We start from the raw sequence: 22,936 nt of genomic DNA, 5'->3' as shown, positions 1-22,936 counted from the left end.
TCGTTTGTGCGCAGGGGCAGCGAGACCGGCTCCGGCGGCGAGATCAAACGCGCCGCAGATCAAAGGAGCCGCCGCGCGATCGGCATCCGTCATTATTATTATGCAAGCATTACGAGGCGCGCGTGACTCGGCTGAGAGGGCCACGCGAGCCCTCCCCGGCCCTCCCCTCCGCCCTCCACCCTCCACCTGTCAGCAGGGAGACTGTAAAGCTTCATTTACACGTGCAATCATATTGCCTCTAACGACATCCGGCAATGTCCTGATTGTTCTCAGAATCATGGCGGAGACAAGATAAAAAATCATCACATTGAAACAAAAATTTGATCTTTATTTTATTATTATTTACAATTATTTATTATTTATTTTTTTTATTTTTACAATGTACTAATGTAAGTGATTGTTAGTAAACCAAATAAATAAAATGAAATAAAATAAATAAAATAAATTATTTCGGAACACCAACGGCTATGCTACATGTAATTAGTAATTAATTAGTCTTTGTTATCTAAGTAGATATGTATAATCCACCAACCCGCTGTGGAACAGCGTGCGGAGTATTCTCCATTCATACCCGGTTGATTGAGGGGAGACCTGTGCCCAATAGTGGGACGTAACTTATATAATATTTATAACATTAAATTCAAGATACTTTTATAACTACCTACAACAAGTTTAGACCATTAGTTTTTTGCAATCCCGTTGATGTCTTTCGTTGTCAATAATATGTATAAGTAATTAAAAAAACTTTAATTGAAAAGAGTTCAACGAGTTATTCGAATAAACTCATGAACTAAATAAAACCTACATCCTACAGTTATCTGAACCTCATTAGGTAACCTCATTATTTGCTTCCATAATTATCGATGCAATAGATCATGTTTTGCAAATTTAATAGCTAGTCTTTGTGATAACCTATTTATCATACAAAACTAAATTCCTAAATAGATGTGATCTCAAATGCCATTAAATCATTTACTTTATGGCACTAAGGGATAATTAAAAATACCACAGAGCAGTTAAAAATACCAAACGACGGTATTATTGCTTATATAAGACGATCTCTTCCAGACAACCACATATGCAGTCCTAGACATGTCTTCTTCTTATCGTGTAGGTTGTGAGGTGGAATACCAGCCTCATCAATCCTATTATTATTATTGAGCCGCCAAAGGCCCCGACATGGCTCATCCAAGACTTGTAACTTACAATAAGATGCTAATACTGGTTAAAGAGAATTTATTTCTTATTTTCCAACATATTACATGTCATTTACATAAGAAACAAAGTACTTACATTTGTATACATATAAGTTCACACTTCGCCTAATATACTTACACATATGCATTTCCTTCACGCACTTCCACACATACAGAGACTGGTCTGCAGAACCAAGCACCACACTTTCAAAATTATGATAACTTTAAGTAGGCTAATAAGTGCATTAATTTCAATAAAATGTATAAAGTAGTTCTAAACACGCCTCGAAGGGGTTTAAATCATAACACAACACTAACATTATTCTATTACCTACCAAGGTACTAGTTTACCGAACGCGAGTTCGGTTATGTTTAGTGATGTAACGGATCGTTAAAAATGTTTTGTTCTGCAAAAGCGAGCCATTCGGGCGATTTACAAATTGGGACCCAAGATGTCACTTAGAATTAAATTTAAAGAAACTACCATTTTAACATCACAATATATCTTTGAAAACTTAATACGTGTAAAAAACATATAGGATTATTTGCAAAAAAATGCGATCGGCACATAATTGTTTATACCCGGAATAAAAATAAACTTGCTGTACAAGTCAGTCGATTACACAAGATCACTAAATCTTTTAAGGGGCAATGTATACGTTTTTACAATAAGATTCCCATTGACATTCAGAATTTGCCTTTCAACTGTTTTAAGGCAGTAGTTAAACAGAAACTTTGCAAAAAAACATTATTATAAAGTTAGTGATTATTTAGAAGATATGAATGCATGGGATTAACTGTCTGGCAGCCTCCGTGATCTAGTGGTTAGAGCGTTAGGCTCACGATCTGGAGGTCCGGGTTCGATTCCCGATGGGGACATTGTCGAAATCACTTTGTGAGACTGTCCTTTGTTTGGCAAGGACTTTTCAGGCTTGAATCACCTGATTGTGCGAAAAAGTAAGATGATACCGTGCTTCGGATGGCACGTTAAGCCGTTGGTCCTGGCTATTAGCCGTAAAAAACACCTCCACCAACCCGCAGTGGAGCAGCGTAGTGGAGTATGCTCCATACCTCCTCCGGTTGATTGAGGGGAGGCCTGTGCCCAGCAGTGGGACGTATATAGGCAGTTTATGTAACTGTCTGGGAATTGATATTAGGCAGCTAAATTACTCAATTGTGTAACAATATTTTATGTTTATTTTCTTTAAAGAACGTCTAAGGCCCTGTGCCGAGGTTTTTCTTGCAGCTTCTTTTCAACGGCTATACAGGTTGTGAGAAGCTGCAGTAGTTTTAGGCGGATGAGACGTTCGTTATGTAAAAAATGACGATTCAAAGTGTAATGTTACCTACTGAATAAAGATATTTTTGAATTTGATCTATATTTTCTCATTCAATCGGTAACTTTCTATTTTTTGATCACTTTGTTATTATATTATTTTTTTTTTTTTTTATTTATTATCATTATATCCTTAATCTAAATACATGGTTTGAATGATGCCGTTAAACCACAGAGGTTTGTCTCGGCACCCATTCGTCGCATTAAAACAGAAAAATAAAAAATAAAATAAAAATAATAATATAAAAATACAGAAAACATTGAAAGAAATGAACTCAAAAACACACACAGTGCACTGTCGTACCGAGTAGGCATAAATGCCAATCAATGCGGCGTACCTCGTATACGAGATTCCCTCTAAAACCAGTTTGTCGCTTCCTCGATGCTTCATATACATCATGTTCTATTAATTGATTGCCTATTGTAACGTCGCATCACGCCCACTTTATCTAGCGGGGTAGGCAGTAGTGACTATGTTATTTGTCTTATATACACATAAAAACGAAGACTTGAATTTTTAGTTTTCTCATACACATACACACACATAAACTCACGCCTATTTCCCACCGAGGTAAACTGAGACTATGGAATTCCATTTGCTTCGATCCTGACATACTTCTCTTGCTTCCTCCACACTCATCAATCGGTTCATACACGCACGTCGGGTTTTGGTTTTCTCATATTTATAAAAATGATGTTATAACTTGCTACAAGTTGATCTCAATATAAAAATAGTTGGTTTAGTGGTTTTCAGTTATTTACTATTATTATGGTATCTTACTAAGATATTTTTTCCAATATAAAGCTGTCATATACTTGACGTTAAGAAATAAAACTTAGACTATTTTTATGATTATATCAGCATTTTGTCCTATTCATTGAAAATTAATGAAATAAAAGATCCGTAAAAGATACTCGTGAAAGGTAACTTATACAGATACGAATACGGAATTTTAATTTCCCTCGAATATCCGGGGATACGGATACGGACATCCGGAACATCACTAGTTATATTGTGCGTTTTGGTGTAAGTATATTGTAAGTATAATTAATGTGTAAGTCATCTTAAATAAATAAACATAACGTGCTCGTGGAACTTTGTCCATCTCCTTTCCTTCCTCTTATGGATTTCCGGGATAAAAACTATCCTATGTTCTTTCTTATGTCTTTCTTTAAGCGTGAAAAGGTAACAGACAGACAGCTACTTTCGCATTTATAATATAAGCGTGGATAATTGTAATCAGGTAGCAAAATAGCCAGCAGTCAGGACACATAATTACACTATTTGCTATTCTGAATCTTATTACATAACATTCGTTATAAACAAAAGATCGACCTATAACTGTTTCTCTAATTATCTTTAATAAGTTTGATTGAAAAAAAAATTTTTTTCATATTCTCACGGATCAGTCACGGATTAGTGTCATAAACAAAGTTTTATAGGCTCTATCTACCCTATATTTGTAAGTAATTTTTTAACTTAGACATATTTTATAGGCTCTGTTATAAAAATAAAATAACCTAAATTTACAGTATTAAAACGATTGGTAAGTAATGAATAATTTCTACAAACCTAGGTTTTGTCGAAACTCAATTTACTTATCTACTCTTACCTTAGAACATAGATCGAACTCATTACAAACTCTACCAAGGTAAATATTCACTTACAACTTAGTACTTACAAAGTCAAAAACGACTGTCAACCTGCAACAAATTTGAGTTCAATTAAGGACAAAGTGTTGTCGAAGTCATTTTTTTCGTCACGTTTGATTCCAGCCATGTAATTGTCGATAATTTCCAAGCTAACTTTCGCTTAACCCGATATTAAAGAGTTTTTGTAGAGTAACCAGGGGTTCGGCTTTTAAAGGTACTTTTAATGATTTTTTATCTTTAGTATGTACTTATTTATAAATGATAATATACAAATAAATGATCTAGGCACCAAGAAAGCAATGGGATGAGACCCTTTGTACGTGACATAAAATGTTCTTACCACTTGACTCCTAACATGTAAGTACTTTTATTTTAGTACTACCTACATATAAATACTTTCAAAATGTAGGTATGTCCGTCGATCCTAAATCCACAAGCGCACTAGAATGTCGTCTTACAAGACAGGAATTTCCAATATCCGCCAGGCTAAAAGTTTAAAGGCTGGTACAAAGACGAATATCTTGCTCTAAAGGGTCGGCTTCGGAGCTATTTTCTCTTAGAAACCTCCTGGCTAAATCTTATTAAGCGGTAGACACTACTACGTAAAAATATACAAAATACGGCTATATTCCAATTTAAGGCTAATCAGAGCTTCACACTACCACGACAAGAGGGCCACCTGCCACGTCTAACAGTTAGTTCGGTGAATCTAAGAGCAAGAGCATAAGTTATATAAATAAGTAAGGTCTAACTTAGATGACGTATTACTTACTATTTTAAATTCATAATATTCTGTAATTTAAAGCAAATTCTTCTTCTCCTGTCGTATGGGTTGTGAGGTGAATTACCAACCTCATCAACCCTGGTGTTAGAGTTATTATTAAGCCGCCCAAGGCCTCTGACATGGCTCATGTAAAGACTACTTACTTACATCAGTAAGTAGTAACCGGGACCAACGGCTTAACGTGTCCTTCGAAGCACGTATCATCTTACTTTTTGGACAATCAGGTGATCAGTCTGTAATGTCCTAACCAAACTAGGGATCACAAAGTGATTTTTGTATTATGTCCCCACCGGGATTCGAACCCGGGACCTCCGGATCGTGAGCCCAACGCTCAGCCACTGAACCACGGAGGCCGTTTGATTAGCCTTAAAACAAATTGATCATCATCGTCACCGATAGTTTGGTTGTTTTGATTGCCATCTCTCCGAAATTGCACTACCGGATCTTTGGCTCTATTCATTCAATATTTCACCCGCCACCAGTCAGATTTAATTGTTAACTATTATGAGAGTCCCCCTTTATGCGTGTAATAAAGGAAGGTGTTCGTGGAAACAGACAAGGTGCGTCTTGCGTGTCACTTAAGTCCGCAGTTGGGCCGGAGTCGTGGTCACCCAGTTAAGTAGAATATAATTGGCAGGCGGCCCGACCGCCGTACAAAGCCTGTACCTGCCTGTAAAAATGCCATCATAAAGCCAGCCGCCACAATGAGCCCTTTGACAGTTGGTACCACCTTTATGATGCCGACTCTGATATACGAGCCCGCCTCATTAAACTTATTTTATCGACTCCGCATCTAGCTATCAACAATAATCCTGTCAGTAAATCAGGGATACCACGTCACTGCGCTACTGCTCATAAACACGAGAATAAACCACTTTATACCATTCAAAATCTTTATAGCTCATTATTCAATCCCATTAAAGACTTAGTTGGACGGCCTTTTTAAAAGCATTTTAATATAAAAGCTCATTTTCCATAACAATGAACATAATAAAAGTTTTTTATCCAATGCTGTTGTAAATCGCTGCTTATTAAATTATTATGGGCAGTAAAAGGGATCTTTTGAAATTGGTTATGCTGGATCGTTTGGGTTTGTTTGTGATGTTCAACAATGCCGATTGTAAGAATTTCGGGATCAATTTGTTGCTTTTATTTGCAGTGATAGTGCGTTTTAAACGTAGTAGCTACAGTAGCAAGTTTTGGAGGTTGATAGCGAGCAGTGAGGTGGCACTTCGCAACAGGAGGCAGTGTGCCGGCAATAATGGAGTTCTTACGTTGCTCTCGAGTGCTACCGGCTACCGGAGGCCGTGCTGATCGCTGTCGACGTAAAAAATGTGAGCGTCATTCCCGGTGACGCATAGAGGTAAGCTCGCGCGTACAAAGTTTAACATTCACATGTTATAAAAGTGCCAACCCAGGAAAAAAGATTTGTAAGTACTTGAAAGTGAAGAATATTTTGATTCACCTGCTTAAAACTTAAATCACGTTATACTTTTTACTACCAACTTAAATTCTATTAAATTTCAATAACTCATCAATGCACTAACAAAGGCAAAATACTTAATAACATTTACACAGAAAACCTAATCCTAAAAGCTGCTTACGTGGCGACAGCGGATTTAAACTAAGTATGAATTATTTCGATGCAAACACATTAATTATCCTGTAAAGGAGTAACAAAAAAGAGTAGGATACACACCACTTTGTTCGGCCAAGTAGTGAGAGCCATTTGCGACAAATCTACAATGAGTCACGTCAAAAGTACACGCCGTACCTGCAGGTACAATCCTCCATCGATCGCATCATAAATACACAGGATGTTAGTGACATCGTAACGAAAACTTTGAGGCATGATTCAGACCAGGATTCTGAGTTGATATCAAGTGCTATTTTCCGTCGTAAAAGTATGAAACTGAAAAAATTAAAAAAAACACTAACATTTCTATGAACTCCGACAGGATTTTCCTATTCCCCTCAGTATTCGTTACGTTGTCACTAACACCCTGTATACATATCTCACGACAGTAATCCCTTATTCAGACATTAGATAGGATGGGCAGTCAGTAGTAATCTACTACCAAGATGGATATGGGGAACCGCATCGTGATATAGATGATCAGCTCGTCCAGGTAAAAAAGACACCGATCCTCTGTCGGCTTATACGACATAGCTAGGTAGCTAAATAAGTTCTAGGTTTTTTATTTTTCTACTAGTCCAGTACAGAAGCACCATAAATCGCTCAGAGAATTTCATCAATAGGAACATAAAAATGAACTGTCAATTGTTTATTTTAAAATCCGTATGAGGCCGTTTAAGACGTAGGCATATAAATTACTCTTTAATGAAATGATGACTGTTAATTGATGAATTAATTAAATCATAATTACTTACCGTGTAATGTAAAGCTCAATACACACGGAATGTTGCGCACTAAAGTAATAACGACTTTATTTCAGTTAAGTATACTTCGAAATAAAAATGTAGTCTTTTATGGTGTTTTCAGTATAGACCTAAGATTTTCGATGGTAATTGCTGTACCTACTTATTACACCGTGCTTTTTTATAAAAAATAAATCAAAATGACATAAAAAATCATCTTTACAATATAGCACAAAGAGTAGAGGGGGATTATAAACGCGACATCGAAGCAATTCATCTAAAAAAGCAATATTGCAATTTGACATTTGCCCATAAGTATAAAAGTAAATGCGCAATGCAAACAAATGTCAAATAGCAATATGGCTCAATAGTAACCCTGACACCAGGGTTGATGAGGCTAGTATTCCACCTCACAACCCACACGATAAGAAGAAGAATATTGCTTTTTAGGTGAATGGCTTTGATGTGGCCTTTTTAACCGTCCAAAACAGAACAAAAAAAGGCGGCCCAGATCAATTTCTTCTCAAGAACAACTGTGTACTATATGGAAACTGCTATACGAAGACCATGAGAGTCGTCGTACTACTCCGGATTCTCTTTCCATGCGTAAAATTGTAAAAAAAATCAAAGGTCCAATTCGCAGTGGTGCAGCGTGTAAGAGTACGCGTCATACACCCTATAGTTAAGAGGGGACACCTGCAACCAGCAGGACTTATAAGGCTGCTTACATGTTTTTTTGTTTTTAACGTAACCATTTGTATGTGCTTGTGTGTGTGTATGTATGTGTGTGTGCGTGTACGCATGAATAAGCTCGCGCCGTACGAATGGGCGAGTACTCCGTCCGCGGCCGCAGCCTCCGAATCACAATAAATCTGAGCCGATAAGTAGTCGGGCGGATTGTGCGCGGCGCGATCAAAGAGAGCCACATGAAAGGCGCCGCCACGCTCCGGCTCCATGCTCGGGAGCGCGCGTCCACTGTATGACGTCACGACATGTTTGGCAAATTAATTACTCTTGTGGTTTTGAATGACACTGTGACAGTGACGAAGGTGTAGGTTTGAGGTTTGAATGATGTGTGTAGGTAGATAACGAAGGTAGATAACCTATTTGATGTACAAAGGTACATGTTTTAAATGAGGGTTTATCATTTAAAATCCTTGACACTTTATCAAATTAAATTTACTTAGCTTTTCGCTCGCTACTTCGTCCACGTAGACTTCGGTTATCTATCAAATACACCCTACAGTATCACTCAGGAATAATATAGGTACCTACATTTCTACTGGCGAAGGAATTATTAAAATGGGTTTTAAAGATTCCCCCCTACAAACTCACAATTTCACAACCTTTACATCTTAAATATTAGTAAGTAAATAAGTATAGATATGTGTCCGCGTACTAAAAATGCTGACCACCTAGGTAGTATAAAAATAGCCACTCTTTTAAAAATACGAATAATATCTTACAAAATAAATAATATTGAGTAATTAAACCACTTGACCGTTATTAGAAGCTTATATATATTGAGATAGGCACATCCGTTTCCCTTTGATATTTCGTCTCTTTCTACCGTATATAGCCATCCCTGTCGCACATCCTTACGTTACTAGGCGAGTGGGGGTCTGGCGCGGACGGCGGTCCGCTCAGAAATTGTTACTCATTGGCTTGAAGTTTCCCGTCGAGTAAAGTCGAACACTTTTAAAAAATAAATAAAATAAAAGTGTAGCTTTGAATTTCTTCAATTCATGTAAGTATTTCTTTTTCTTACGCTGTCTATTAATATTTAACAGCCGCACGTTTTAAATTTGTTTGCATCGTCACGTATCTATTTCGTGACCGGCTGTTAAAGTGTGAATCTACCGTCTTGTAAAATTTTTTCTACGAAATCTTTTTTTTCGCATACGTATTGTTATCTTTTTAGATAAAATCTTTGTAAAATGGATAACGACGAATCAGCTACTGCTGGGACATCCGGTGTTTCACGGAAACGTACGCGTCGTCGTTCAAGTTCTAGTTCGAGTTCAAGCAGCAGTAGTAGTTCATCTTCTGCATCTAGTTCTTCAGAATCCCCGCGGGATTCCAAGAAGAAACAAAAGGCGCGTCGCCGTCGTTCTAAAAAACAAAAACGCGATCGTCGTATTATAGAAAAATTATCAAAAGAAGTGGGTGATTTGAGAAAAAAGTTTGCGAATTGTGACGAAAATTACCGCGATGACGACAACGAATCGTTGTTTTCCGTTGTTAGCCGCAATCTTTATAACGAAAGTTGTACCTCGCAGGTGCCGGCGGCTGCATGCGAGTGTAATCCTACTACGGATTTAGATTTGCAATTTGATATCGAAACGCGACTAAAAGAACCTGCGGTCCCTCAAACTACCCAACCATTTTTGAAAATGTTAAATGAAGTTCAGAGATTCGACAGTAGTGCGTGGTCAGAGGTACGTTATGCGGAAACACAAAAAAATTACAACCACTCGCCCGGATTTACGGAGCTCGAAACAAACGAAGAGGTGATGGCGTATGATACCCTACGCAACTTAGCTTACTCCGACAAATCTTATGCGGCCTTAACCCTTGCTATTCTAAAACAAAAAGAGGCTTTCCTAGACTCTTTGCGTAGTTTAATAACCTGGTCAAGAACCGAAGATGCCTCTCTTATTAGCCTTAACGAAAAAATCGAGGAGCTCTTTCTAAAAGGGGATTTTCATAAAGTATCTGCTGATATTTTACAAATGGTCTGTGGCCACAGAGCTGAGGCTATAGAGATGAGAAGAGATGGAATCCTTAAATGCGTTCGCGATCCTCTAGTGAAAACATCTTTAAATAAAATTCCACCTTCCAATACTCACATATTTAGCCCGGAAACGTTTACGAACGCATTAGAAAAAGCAGGTGGCGTTAGAAAAACGTTTTGGCCTTCTAAAAAATCAGGCAGCGGCAATGCTTCGCGAGCAAAGTCCACTTTTGCCATACGGCAGCCCTCGCAGGGTCAAGCCTCTCGTAATGTACGATCGCATGGTACATCTGGCCACTACTGTGAGCCTGCTCCAAGTGCTCATACGCACTTTTTTCATAACCAACCCTCGCAGGGTGGTTGCCATTCTCAATGCCCTTCGCAAGGGCATCACTATGCTGGTCACGGCCCACGTGACCATAGTATAAATAACAGAGGCTCTTCCTTTCGATCTCGCGGATCAAGAGCTCGACATTCCTACCATCGAGGACATAAACGTTCGTCTTCACCTTCTGCCTATAGAGGGAATAAAAGACAAAGGACATGACTTACGGCATTTTCAAGCCGGCCGATTGGTCCATTATGTGAATCGTTGGAGAGAAATGGGTGCCCCAAAATTTGTTGTACGATTAATTACAGGGTATCGCATACCTTTTCGGCTAAATCCCCCTCTCAGGACGCCAAATCTAAAGGACACCCGTCTATGCACTGTAGAGTCAGAGGAAATGTCGTCAATCGTCTCCCAAATGAAACAACAGGGGGTCTTAGACACAGTTTCCCTATCTCCAAGCTTCATATCCCCGCTTTTTCTAGTGCCGAAAAGCGACGGCTCAAGTCGCCCCATTTTCAACCTCCAATTGTTGAATCGTTATGTGCTAACCGATCCGTTTCGGCTAATAAATATGTATCGCATACCAGACTTCCTCCAACCTCGGGACTGGATGTGCAAAGTAGACTTATCACAGGCGTATTTCCACCTTCCTATCGCCAAGTCCCACAGACGTTACCTACGCCTTGTATACAAAGGCGAGGTATTAGAAATGTCGTGCCTTCCTTTCGGGCTAAGCACGGCACCGAAAACATTCGCGTGCCTCACGAACTGGATAGCCGAAACACTTCGCAAAAAACATGTGAGGATAATAGTCTACTTAGACGATTTTCTAGTTGCACATCAAGACCCGAAAATCTTGAAAACACATGTAAGCATGCTTTTAGAGACACTGGCGTTCCTAGGGTTTCAAGTAAATTACGGAAAATCAGTTCTTGTTCCGCAGAACTGCATAAGTTATTTAGGAATTCTCTGGAACCCGTGGACAAATCAAAAATGCTTGCCCACAGAGAAATCGGCTGCAGTGCTCAGAAAAGTGTCTCATGTGCTAAAGACAGGCAAGTTAACGTTGAAAGAAACACAAAGTCTGGTAGGCCTTTTAAATTTTGCCAGCTTTGTCGTTCCACGGGGCAGGTTAAACCATCGTGTTACACTCAATTTTCTAAACACGTTACCCAAGCAAGTAACGTCGAAAAAGTACATTCTGCCTTGCAAAGTGTTAGAAGAAATGAGATGGTGGCTTCAAAATTATTATCTTTCAACACCGATACACGTCCCTCCGCCAATTTATTTTCTAACCACCGACGCCTCGGACTTAGCTTGGGGGGCACAATTAAACAACCTTGCCATGTCAGGTTTGTGGAACCCAGAGGAACGAAATCTTCATTGCAACATCAAGGAAATGCTGGCTGTACTAAAAGCCTTAGAACTCAATGCGCCGAGTATGAAACGATCGTCAATTCTGATACAGTCAGACAGCCAAACGACAGTTTCGTATCTCCGCAACGAAGGCGGGACCAGATCGCAGACTCTAATGAATCTAACATACCAAGTTCTGGGCATTCTAGACGAACATCAAATCTATTGCAAGATTTGTCACATACCCGGCAAATTCAACTGTCATGCGGATCACCTATCCAGGTATCGTCATCCTCCAGAATGGCATCTGCTACCGCGTTGCACAGAAATGATATTCGCAAAATGGGGCACTCCGGTGATCGATCTATTCGCCTCGAAGAGGGCTCGAGTAGTGGCGAATTATGCGACATTAGATCTGAACGACAACGAAGCAATGTTTCACGATGCCTTCAGCGTGGTGTGGAACTTTCAACTAGCGTGGGCATTCCCACCACCATTTCTCATCCCTCGGGTCTTAACACACTTAAATCAGTGTTCGGGAACTTATCTGATCGTAGTCCCTCGCTGGAAGAAAGTCTTTTGGAGGGCAGACCTCAAATCCAGGGCCATCGCACCGCCATTCACGCTGAAGAACCTGAAACGGTACCTAGTGGACACCACAACCAACCAACCACCTCCCAAAGTCCAGGACATGACTCTAGAGATTTGGAAATGTGGGGGTGGTCAGATAAGTTAACGGCATGGAATCCTAGTCAAGTATCTTTACTAAAAGCTTCCTGGCGTCCTTCTACACTAAGAACATATAAAGTTGCGTGGAAACGCTGGTTACACTGGACTAGCCAACACAAAATAAATCCCACACAGCCTCAAGGTTCAGATTTAGCCCAGTTTTTGGCAGATTTACATATTAACTTTAAATTATCTTATAATACCGTTCTCTTACACAAATCGGTCGTTTCCACATTGTGTAATGTTGACTTGTCAGGAAAGCTAAGCGATGATGTTTTAGTTAAACATATTCTAAAATCGATTTCTTTGAAAAATGTTAAACCTCATAAAGCCCCTATTTGGGATATAAATGTTTTGGCTTCTTTTTTAAGTAATTATGCCGTGGATGTTAATAGTATCTTTCAAACAGTTAGACACACCGCAGCATTGTTGTTGCTTTGTTCAGGTCGTAGGGTTCACGACCTAACCTTACTTAGAGTGGACAGTGAACACTGCGTCCTTAATGATAATGTTATTATTTTGCGACCAGAATTCGGTTCAAAAACCGACAGTGCTAACTTCAGACAATCTGGTTGGAAATTACTAGACAACCCAGAAAATTTAAATCTGAGTCCTGTTTTTTGGGTAAATAAAACGATAAGCATTCTTAATGATAGACGTGTAAATTCTAATTCACATAATTTATTTATTACACTTCGAGGATCGCCCGCTCCTGCTTCTCGTACAGTTATAGCAGGGTGGATGAAATCCATAATGAGGGAAGCCGGCATTTATGCTACACCTGGGAGTGTGCGCTCCGCTGTAGCTTCTAGAAACTGGATTGATAATTTCCCCCTTGATGAGATATTAGCTAGGGGAAATTGGAGATCGGTAAACACGTTTCAAAAATTCTATTACCGGGAGGTTTTGATTTCCAATTCAAATAATTCAAATGTTACTACTTTATTTAACCCTGTAACCTGATTATCCTAAATATTTTTGCTGTATCATAAACAGTATTGTAAGGACACTGATATTTCATGATTCAAATGTTTTCTTTTTTAATATCAATTACTCTATGATGTTAAATATTGCTTAACAACTTTGCATTCAAGTTGGTTTAATTTTCATGTAATTAAAATATTTACTGTATAATCATATAGAATGTTGTACATCAACATTTATTATTAATTAAATGTTTTCTTTTGTTCGCACATCTGTTTTTAATTTTAATCACTTCATCACATTGGCTTAGCTGCTTAGTCACCAGGCGATAACAAACAGGTCTCAATATATATAAGCTTCTAATAACGGTCAAGTGGTTTAATAGACGCGTTTTACCTGAAATAAAACGCATATTAAACTACTTACCTTATTAGAAGCTTAGTTTTTATTCCTGCCTGGTGTATATATATTTGCGACTTAATGAGTAACAATTTCTGAGCGGACCGCCGTCCGCGCCAGACCCCCACTCGCCTAGTAACGTAAGGATGTGCGACAGGGATGGCTATATACGGTAGAAAGAGACGAAATATCAAAGGGAAACGGATGTGCCTATCTCAATATATATAAGCTTCTAATAAGGTAAGTAGTTTAATATGCGTTTTATTTCAGGTAAAACGCGTCTATTATTCTTTGACTTGAGTTGTCCTTTTTGTGTAATAGGTACTTACAATTATTTGCATTGTAGGTATATATTACTTAGAAAGTGTATAGGTACAACTTCATAAATATAAAATAACGCGAGGCAGTGGACACGTACAACATAGTAGGTACTTGGCGCAGTAGTTATTACTTTATATGCATGAAGTAATATAATAACACTCGTACGTACGCGCTGGTTCGCTCCACTCTCGTAATTAATTTGCCATAAACGACTCGCTTCACCCGCCTCTGTGTGTTCGAGAACATGTTGTAATAAGAGTTGATTTTCTACAAAAAAAACTGTGTAAGCAAAAAGTTTCTACTTATAACTTTGCCAATGAAGTTTTTTTAAGAACTTTTATGGTGTAAAATAATTTTGTTTAGGTACTTTTGTACTTTAACTTTGCTTTAACTAATTCGAAGACGTAACTCTAAGTAATTCTATGAGGATAATCAAAGTAACATAATTATACATCAATGAATTAATTCATAAAACGTCGTCATGGCACTAAATAGGGCTAGGTACACTGGTTGTAGTTCCCACATTCTAGGAGTCAACAAAATAAATAAATAAAAATTCTTACCCATTAATACAAAATGAAACACATTATTTATTTACAAAAACGACTTTAATCGTAAAAATAATTTAGAAATACAGGCATATTTTTTTCAACATAAACTCTAAATTGAAAGCAGAAAAGAAACCTTTAAAACAAAAACATAAATAAATATCTAAACTAAAATATATAAAATCAAATTAAACTGTAAAATCATAAATAATTTTCACTTGGGAGTAGCAGAAAAAAAAACTAAAGTTATAAATATATATATATATATAGAAAAAACGTAAGGCACATTTCTTTATCACAGAAAATAGCAACACTACTTAAAAATCTATATGTATTTTTGAAATAGTACCTTTACACACCTTAGCACCACTACACAATTAATATGTACTCCTAATTATTGCATAAAACATACCGAGCATAAATATTAAAAAACAAAGTTTACCGGATATCATTTATGTTTTCAAATAGAAATGACAAAAAAAATATGGCAACATTTTCCATCATTCTTCAGTATTTATCTTATGGGAAATCGCAGAAAAGGGTAAATGACACCCTATACGTTTTAAATGGTATTTTCACAAGTGTAAAAAATTACATTTGTTTATCATAAAAAACTTATCGCTAAGAGGCTCTTATGAAATAAAGAATGTGAACAGTTCGCTCGAGTTATGAAGCAAAATTTGTTATTTTTAGAAATTATTTGACATGAGATCTTTGATATTTAGCGAAGCCCTAGCACTTTACGCCTATATAGAAATATCCCCCAAAAGATGTTTTTATTGTCACGTTCAGTTTAATATTAGTTCCGAGATTCTAAGCATTCCAATTTCCAAACGTTGGATACGTTTGGCTAACTAATGTTGTAAAAAGATTTAGTTACGAGTATGTAAGGTAGTAAGCGAATCTGTGTAGCATCTACCACTCAATTTCAAAACTTATACGTAGAATACATCATCATCATCAGCCCATTAACGTCCCCACTGCTGGGGCACGGGCCTTCCCTATGGATGGATAGGGAGATCGGGCCTTAAACCATCACGCGGGCCCAGTGCGGATTGATGGTTAGACGTAGAATACACATACACAATAACCACATGTAATAATTACACAGGGTAGTCTATAGTAAATAGAAATAGGACTCAACTTCATTATATCTATTTTTTCTTATGAAGGGTGATTGTGACATCGTAACGAAGAGATTCCGAGTTGATATCAAGTGAAATTTTCCATCGCAAAAGTATGCAACCGAAAATAATTTAAAAGACTTCGACAGGAAATTCCACTTGATATCAACTCAGTACCATAGTCTGAATCGTCCCCCTCAGTATTCGTTGCGGTGTCACTAACACCCTGTGTGGCTGCTTTAAAAGTAACGAATGATTGATATGCATTCATATTCAGGACATATTATTAATAGTTTACTGGCATCGTTTACTATGGACTACACTCCAAACAGCAGTGAGAAACATAGTTAATTCCACTTCCCATTTACTAAAAACATAACTGACAACCCCATGTTCAGTCTATCTTTACAATTCACACCTTTTAACACGTAGCTACAAGCGAAATGACGTTTATATGGCCATTTACGTCGACTTCAATATGATACTATTGTACGTACATGTTTTTTTTTATTACTTTGGCTACAAGTATAATTACATCTACGATCATGCATATCTATTGTATGATGGAAACATGTGAATTTTATTTTTATTCGCTGTCAATTTAAGAATAAGTTCTATATTTCTATCTCTTATTCGTCACGTGCAATTCGCAGCCTGATATTTTTATTATTTTTATATATAAAAAAGGTTTTTTATGTATTTATTACTCCTGAATAAAAATACAATGAAGTCTTTACTTACTGGTAATCTAATTTAGTAATAAATTACTTTCATTATAAGGTTTGACAATACACCTAGGAGTTCTTCGCAGTTTCGCTTAATTTAAGTCCATAGTGATATTACTGTAAGCAGTTATCCTCTGCTTGCTATTTCACTTATGTTTATTATACTCAGTACAAAAATAAATACAATCCTATTTATTACCATTCTCACATTCTAATAAGTAGCATAATTATTTGTGCGTCTAAGTCACACAGTCACACCTAACCAAGATAAGTCTGGAGAATTAAGTATATCAAAGTACTCGATAAAGATAAAAGTCTCATAATTTAGGTTTTGTAAGCTGATATTTGGCCTCTTGTTGAATGCAATCAACGGCTATTCAAAAAAGTTAGCGCTACAATAGTTTCTGAGTAAATAAATGACAGTTCACATAGCCTAGCACATTACATTACTAAATAGGACAAAATCATATAAATAATACCCCCTTCGGGGATACAGACGTCATGTTATGTTGTATAAATAAATACTTAAACATATCGCTGTCACTAAGATAGCCTCACGTAAATGCTTTTACACACCATCGAATCGAAGTTAAGAATAAAAAAGCCGCTATAAAGACAAAACAACCTACATTTCATATTGCTTTTATATTGCTTTACATTTGATACTTTGAAAAAATACCCTTAACACGTCCTTGAGGGTAATATATTGTGATATCGTTAAATAACTAAAAACGTCTGATATAAACATACGTTTTATACATTTTATACCAAAAGGTTTTATGAGTTACTATTTCAATCTAGTTCCTTTTTTAATTCTTTAAATTGTAATTTATAGATCGTTTTTACCTAATCTAATTACTTAGGCATTTTTGAAGTCTCCCAACAACAATCTTCTTCTATCGTGTGGATTGAGAGGTACATTACCAACCTCATCAACCATTAACAACAATGCAGATGATATATAACAATAAAATAGTTTCGCCCAGGCTTACTTGGTCGGCTAGTCTATGGTATATACAGGAACGTAACGAGTGGTGTTTAGCTGAGCGAGAAGAACTGCTTGCCAGGCATCTTCTGTCTCTGTTTCTTAAGGAACTCCCTCGCCTGCTTGTCGCCCGGCCGGGATTCAAGCGCCTTGATCGCGTCTCCGTCTAAGGAGATAAGAAACATAAGTTTAGTAAAGTTTATATAAAACACAAATGTGGTCACGTATTTGTATGCCTTAGAGAGAGGAAAAATCATACAATAATATAAAGGACACAGGGTCTAAGTAAACAGAAAATTTCTGATAAAGGCAGGGACGCAATACATGTGGAACCCAGAAAGGGGCAGGGTTTAGTCTTTATTTTATTAATTCATCTCCCTAGCATTATCCCGTTTTTCACAGGATCCGCTTACTTAACCTGATGATTTGACAGTTCCAGTTTTTTACAGAAGCGACAACCCGTGATGGGAAAACCAGCCCAATACAGGTTAGGTCACATACCTCCGAAAATGCATTTCTCGGGAATGTGGGTTTCCTCACGACGTTATCCGTCACCGATGAGCACGTGATAATCCTTATTTTATTAATTCATCAGCCGTACGACGTCCACTGCTGGGCATAGGCCTCCCCAAAGGATTAAGAAAAATACAAAATAAATTATAAACATTCGTCAATTCCAGCGGATCCAGTCAGCAGCTTGTGTTTTTTCGGCAAGCTCTCACTGAATTGTAAGTATGCTGCCGCCAAGGAGACACTACAGACTTATTGCCTTCATAGGCAGTCTTCTATTCATTTATTCTCTCTCTCTTTCTCTTTCTCTCTCTCTTTCTCTCTCTCTCACTTTCACTCTCTCTTACTCAAAATCTAAACACTCACCAATATTAGTGGGTCGAGTCAACGGCAGGTGTTGTTGCGGCAGACTGGATATAGGCGCGGGCGTGGAGGGTATCTCACTGAAGTGTAAGTATGCCTCCCCCACGAAGGTGTTACTGACACTGAACATGTCCTTATCTTTGATCACTAGATGCACCAGCCCATCTTGGATGCGCCGCTGGTCTGGGGTTAAAGGTCTGGAACCAAGAAAGGTTAAATCAAGACTAAGAAAACAACAGATTAGGTTATGGGTGGGTTTAAAATTAATTATGGCTTTGCCCAAAACAAAAGATTTTTTACAAGCGTTAATGCACTTATAATTTAAACGATCTTCATCTTGCCTGAAGAAAACCAAAAACTGTGATCTTTGATCAGAAAATGCTGACCACATATTTTGGCGCTAAATAAGACGCTTGGGTTGCATGATTTCACAAACAAGAATCTAAATTTTATAAAACAGGTAACTGCTATAATATAGCGCTGAGAATCAGATCGCTAAATAGATACAAGAAAATCTGAGTTGACAAGAATGGAAGAAACGATTATTTTACAACTTACATGACAAACATCTCGTCGTAAAGTGGGAAGAGGTTCTTGCTGTGGGTCTGCGTCTTAACTTTGACTACATTCAGGAAGGAGTCTTCTGGTAGTAGAGCCGCGCGCACGTACGAATCACATAGACCTGTAGATGAGATAGATGTAATTTATGTTTATCCTAGCGTTGATTGTGGGCTCTTTTAGCTTCCACTTATCCCTGTCCTGAGCGATCTCTCTTCAATTCGAATGAAGCTATATTTGCCATTCTCAGAATCAACTAGGTGACCCGAACAGACAGTATAACTAGAAAATCAGTGGTGCTTTACAGGAGCTTGAATGGCTTTGCTAAAAAGAGATGCCAAACACGAAATTCACCTCAGTTTTTTCGCTAACTCGCAAAAAAATGCGTCCTAACGTGGTTCGCAAAAAGTCAGTACTTGATCTGAGATAAGAACTGAAAACGAGAACTGTGCGGGAAAAAATTGAACTATTAAAGAACATAAATGTATTACGAGCTTACCATTCGAGTCAGTAGGCATCAGATTCCTAGCGTTCATGATTTCAATCTTCAGATTGTCATCAATAAACTGAGCTCGTACGGTCAACACGCCCATCTTGGGCTCAGTAATTGCCTGCTGCTCTTGCCACCTTTCTACATGGTACTGATGGATCAACTCTCGCGTCTCCATACCATGGATCTTTAGTAAATACTCCACCCGTTTCAGAGTGTCCGATGTGTAAAACTCCTTATCATCTTGACAGAACGATCGGATCATTATCCTCAGACACTCGTGGAGATTCGAAAAGAAAGATGGCGGACGCCGTTTCTGGAAAATTTTAAGTTATTTTATAATTTGTAGTTTTTGGGAGTATTTTTTAGAGTTTGTATTTCAGATAAATAGAATAGATAATAGATTTTAATAAAATATACCGCAACCAGTGCTTGGAAGACGAGAAAATATTCATACGTGAAAACAGGGAGAAACAAATCTAAAATGTAATTATCAATATGTATAAAATTTATTTCATTTATTTATCTAAAATGTACGCTTTTTTAGTGAAATGTTTTTTTTTTCATTCATAAATATATTATATTGGCAAAGAAAACACTTTGTCAGACGTTTCCCACTGTTTTTTTTTTAAACAGGCCATCACCAATCATGCGGAAGAACATGCGATGTATAAATGCACAGAATTTGAAATGCAATATGAATATACTTCAGTACATTCTCTTGACCAAGGCTGCTATGATAGTATGATAGCAACATTTTATTTTCAATTGAAGTAGAAAAAAAATACCTTTAGACATAATTAAACGCACAGAAGACCACTTGATAGAATATTCATTCACGTAATACTAATAATGTTCACGATACGATAACATTTTCATACATACAACAATTTAATAATAGGCATAATTTGGAAAAGCTCATAGCAGACAAACATAATTTTAGGACATATCACCGTCAATTCATTATGAAAAGTTGTTCCACTTGTCTAGACAAAATCTTTCCAGGCTTATTAGTAAAATAAGTTATTAAATAATACGATCGAAGATAAATTGTAAAATGCTAGACTAAAAATAAAAGCTAATCTAAGATGATCAAAAATCAACCTCATTTTTCGTTTTGACTTTATAACGAATTTTAATTATGAGTTGAGATACAATGAGTAACTTTAAACTAAAAACTTTAACTGTAATTATTGATGACGTCACCGGATTGTATTCTCATGCAAACGCCATATAAATGAACCTCTTCTGAGTCGTTTTGTGTGTAAAAAAGTATATCATTTGACTAATATATCATTATCTATATGTATATCATTTGTTGTCATCTAGACTTCAAGAAGTGATGTGACGGTTAGGAGTGTAAGCCTATTGCTTGAGTGTGTGCATGCTGTATCGGCTAATGATTATGTACTATTAACTGTATTCAACCCAGTATGAAAACGTACGTTTTACGTCACAACGTTATCTACTAATTATATATTATGTAGATCTATACCATACTATAGGTCCTTGTTATGTTCTTCTATTTATCACTTAGAACAAAAGCTTCTGTCAAAGTCATAGACTCTAAACTCTAAAAGATCTTCACGTACTAAGTACATAGCCTAAATAAATTCCAAATAAGCTGGAAAGATTTCGCCAGCATGCAACAATAGCACAATGAATCTCCAAGGAACATTAACCACGGTAACAGGGCATTGCAGGGTGCTTCTAATCTATGATTTACCGCGTCTAAGTGTGCGGCGGCCCATTTGCTCAGGCGCCGAGGGTCGATATACCGAGTTATCTTTGCCCTTCGGTGCTAGCAAACAACAAAAAATAATGTAAATTCACACTGTACTGAAATTGAAAAAATTAATAGTGTAAGTGTACCAAAAGATAACTTTTCTCGCCGCTTTTGATTAAATTTCAGTCTCCTGTTAAAATAATAATTTAACATCACGTATTATTTTAACTGTAACTGAGGAAGAGTAGGTAAAGTTTGATGAAATATACTATATTTATTCGCAGGATCTTCTAAAATAGTCATCTTTTGAAACAAACCTCATAAATTTTAAAACATCGTGCATCTAACAGATATTGCAGTGCGTTATAAAGACAACATTATTTACCCTGTTAAAGCTACGTTTAGGTGATATTTTGTTTTTACCAAAATATCTACGCTTTATAAGGCGGATACGCGTGACCAGTTTCTCTTTCTACAAACGAAAATTAAATTAATTGGTTAGTGTTGCCAGCATGAAATGATAGAAAAATTAGCTTTTGTTAAATTAGGAATGGATCCATCGAAATGAAGTCAAACACGTCGTCATTTAAGTAATTACGATAGATAAGTAACCGACTAACCCGTTAATTAATAGGTACAATTTCTGACACAATTTAAATGACATTAATTTTGGCCATTATAAATCTGAAGATAGCGGTTACCGCGTGTGTTAACTTAATTTATTTGTCAGGATCCAACTTGAAATTAGTCAAAGGATTCAAAATCAAAATTAGTCAAAAATAGACCAACTATAAGTTTTTGTTAGCCGATTTACACTGCAAGCAAATTAGTAAAAACTACATCAATTTTATATCTATTTATATATTTATTACCTTAAATAACTATTTAAATAATCATTCTAAAATAATTCTTGAATTAAAGTAATCTAAGTACGAACGTATTCTATTTTTGCATTAAAACTGCTTGGGGCACAAACAATCTGTACTAACTTGGAACTTATACAAGCTTAGTCATATTTACGTAATATTTTTGATACATTGTTACTTCTGGATTTCGAAAAATGAATAAGTTCCACCAATAACATCGTACTAAGATCAATTTAATCAAATTAGTATACACAACACACTAAACGAATAGCGACTTACCTCCAAATTGGCTTGGATGAGTTCATATAGTACTTCACCAAGTTGTTCCCATACAATGTCCAGAGTTCTAGAGAAGTTTTCGTTGCTCAAGTGTTGGTGCAGTGTGTCTAAATTAGCTTCTAAGTACCGCATAACGCGGTCCATACTCGAACAGTCTTGATGCAATAGTTCGGCTCCTTCCACTAAGAATCTTGTGATTGAAGGCAGCATCTGAAATTGCGGGGATATTTATTACAGCTTATTATCACAACCAAGCAACCAATTATTGGAGGTGTCCCTGCTACAGTGTTTAATTGAGTATTCTTGTTTTGTTTTTTTGTTATTATTATAATTTTTGACATATTTACTTATTAAAGTACATTTACAATTATTAAAGTATAAAATTATTAATTAAAATTTATTAAAGTATATTTACTTATTAAAATAATATAATATTAATATTTTATTAATTTTAATAAATGCTATCAATTATAAAAGTAATGCGTTCGGATAATGACAATAAGCTCGCCCCCTATTACATGGAATTTAAACATAGCTGGCGAGGAGTGGGAGTACTATACACCTCTGCCTACCCCTTCGGGATACAGGCGTGATGCTATGTTATGCGTTATTGAAACCTC

The 22,936-nt window shown here is 36.8% G+C and overlaps 1 protein-coding gene across 5 annotated transcripts in view; it reads right to left on the bottom strand.

Annotated features, from left to right (window-relative positions):
* Positions 1 to 15,163: 15,163 nt before the first annotated feature.
* The window catches only part of LOC126371410 (protein unc-13 homolog 4B), a 40,802-nt gene continuing 33,029 nt past the window's right edge, over positions 15,164 to 22,936 (bottom strand). For 3 of the 5 annotated variants that reach the window (XM_050016689.1, XM_050016692.1, XM_050016691.1), the window contains exons 13-18: positions 22,317 to 22,526; positions 21,172 to 21,246; positions 19,455 to 19,761; positions 18,956 to 19,079; positions 18,401 to 18,594; positions 15,164 to 17,690 (exon numbers count right to left, since the gene is read on the bottom strand). In XM_050016689.1, coding sequence (XP_049872646.1) covers positions 17,578 to 17,690; positions 18,401 to 18,594; positions 18,956 to 19,079; positions 19,455 to 19,761; positions 21,172 to 21,246; positions 22,317 to 22,526 — 1,023 coding nt within the window. In that variant the 3' untranslated portion in view covers positions 15,164 to 17,577. The remainder of the gene's footprint in view (positions 17,691 to 18,400; positions 18,595 to 18,955; positions 19,080 to 19,454; positions 19,762 to 21,171; positions 21,247 to 22,316; positions 22,527 to 22,936) is intronic. The other 2 variants (XM_050016690.1, XM_050016693.1) reach the window with 1 other exon arrangement.

The sequence above is a fragment of the Pectinophora gossypiella genome, chromosome 12 (assembly GCF_024362695.1).
Source record: "Pectinophora gossypiella chromosome 12, ilPecGoss1.1, whole genome shotgun sequence".
Taxonomy (NCBI): domain Eukaryota; kingdom Metazoa; phylum Arthropoda; class Insecta; order Lepidoptera; family Gelechiidae; genus Pectinophora; species Pectinophora gossypiella.
This window is presented reverse-complemented; position numbering and strand designations above follow the sequence as displayed.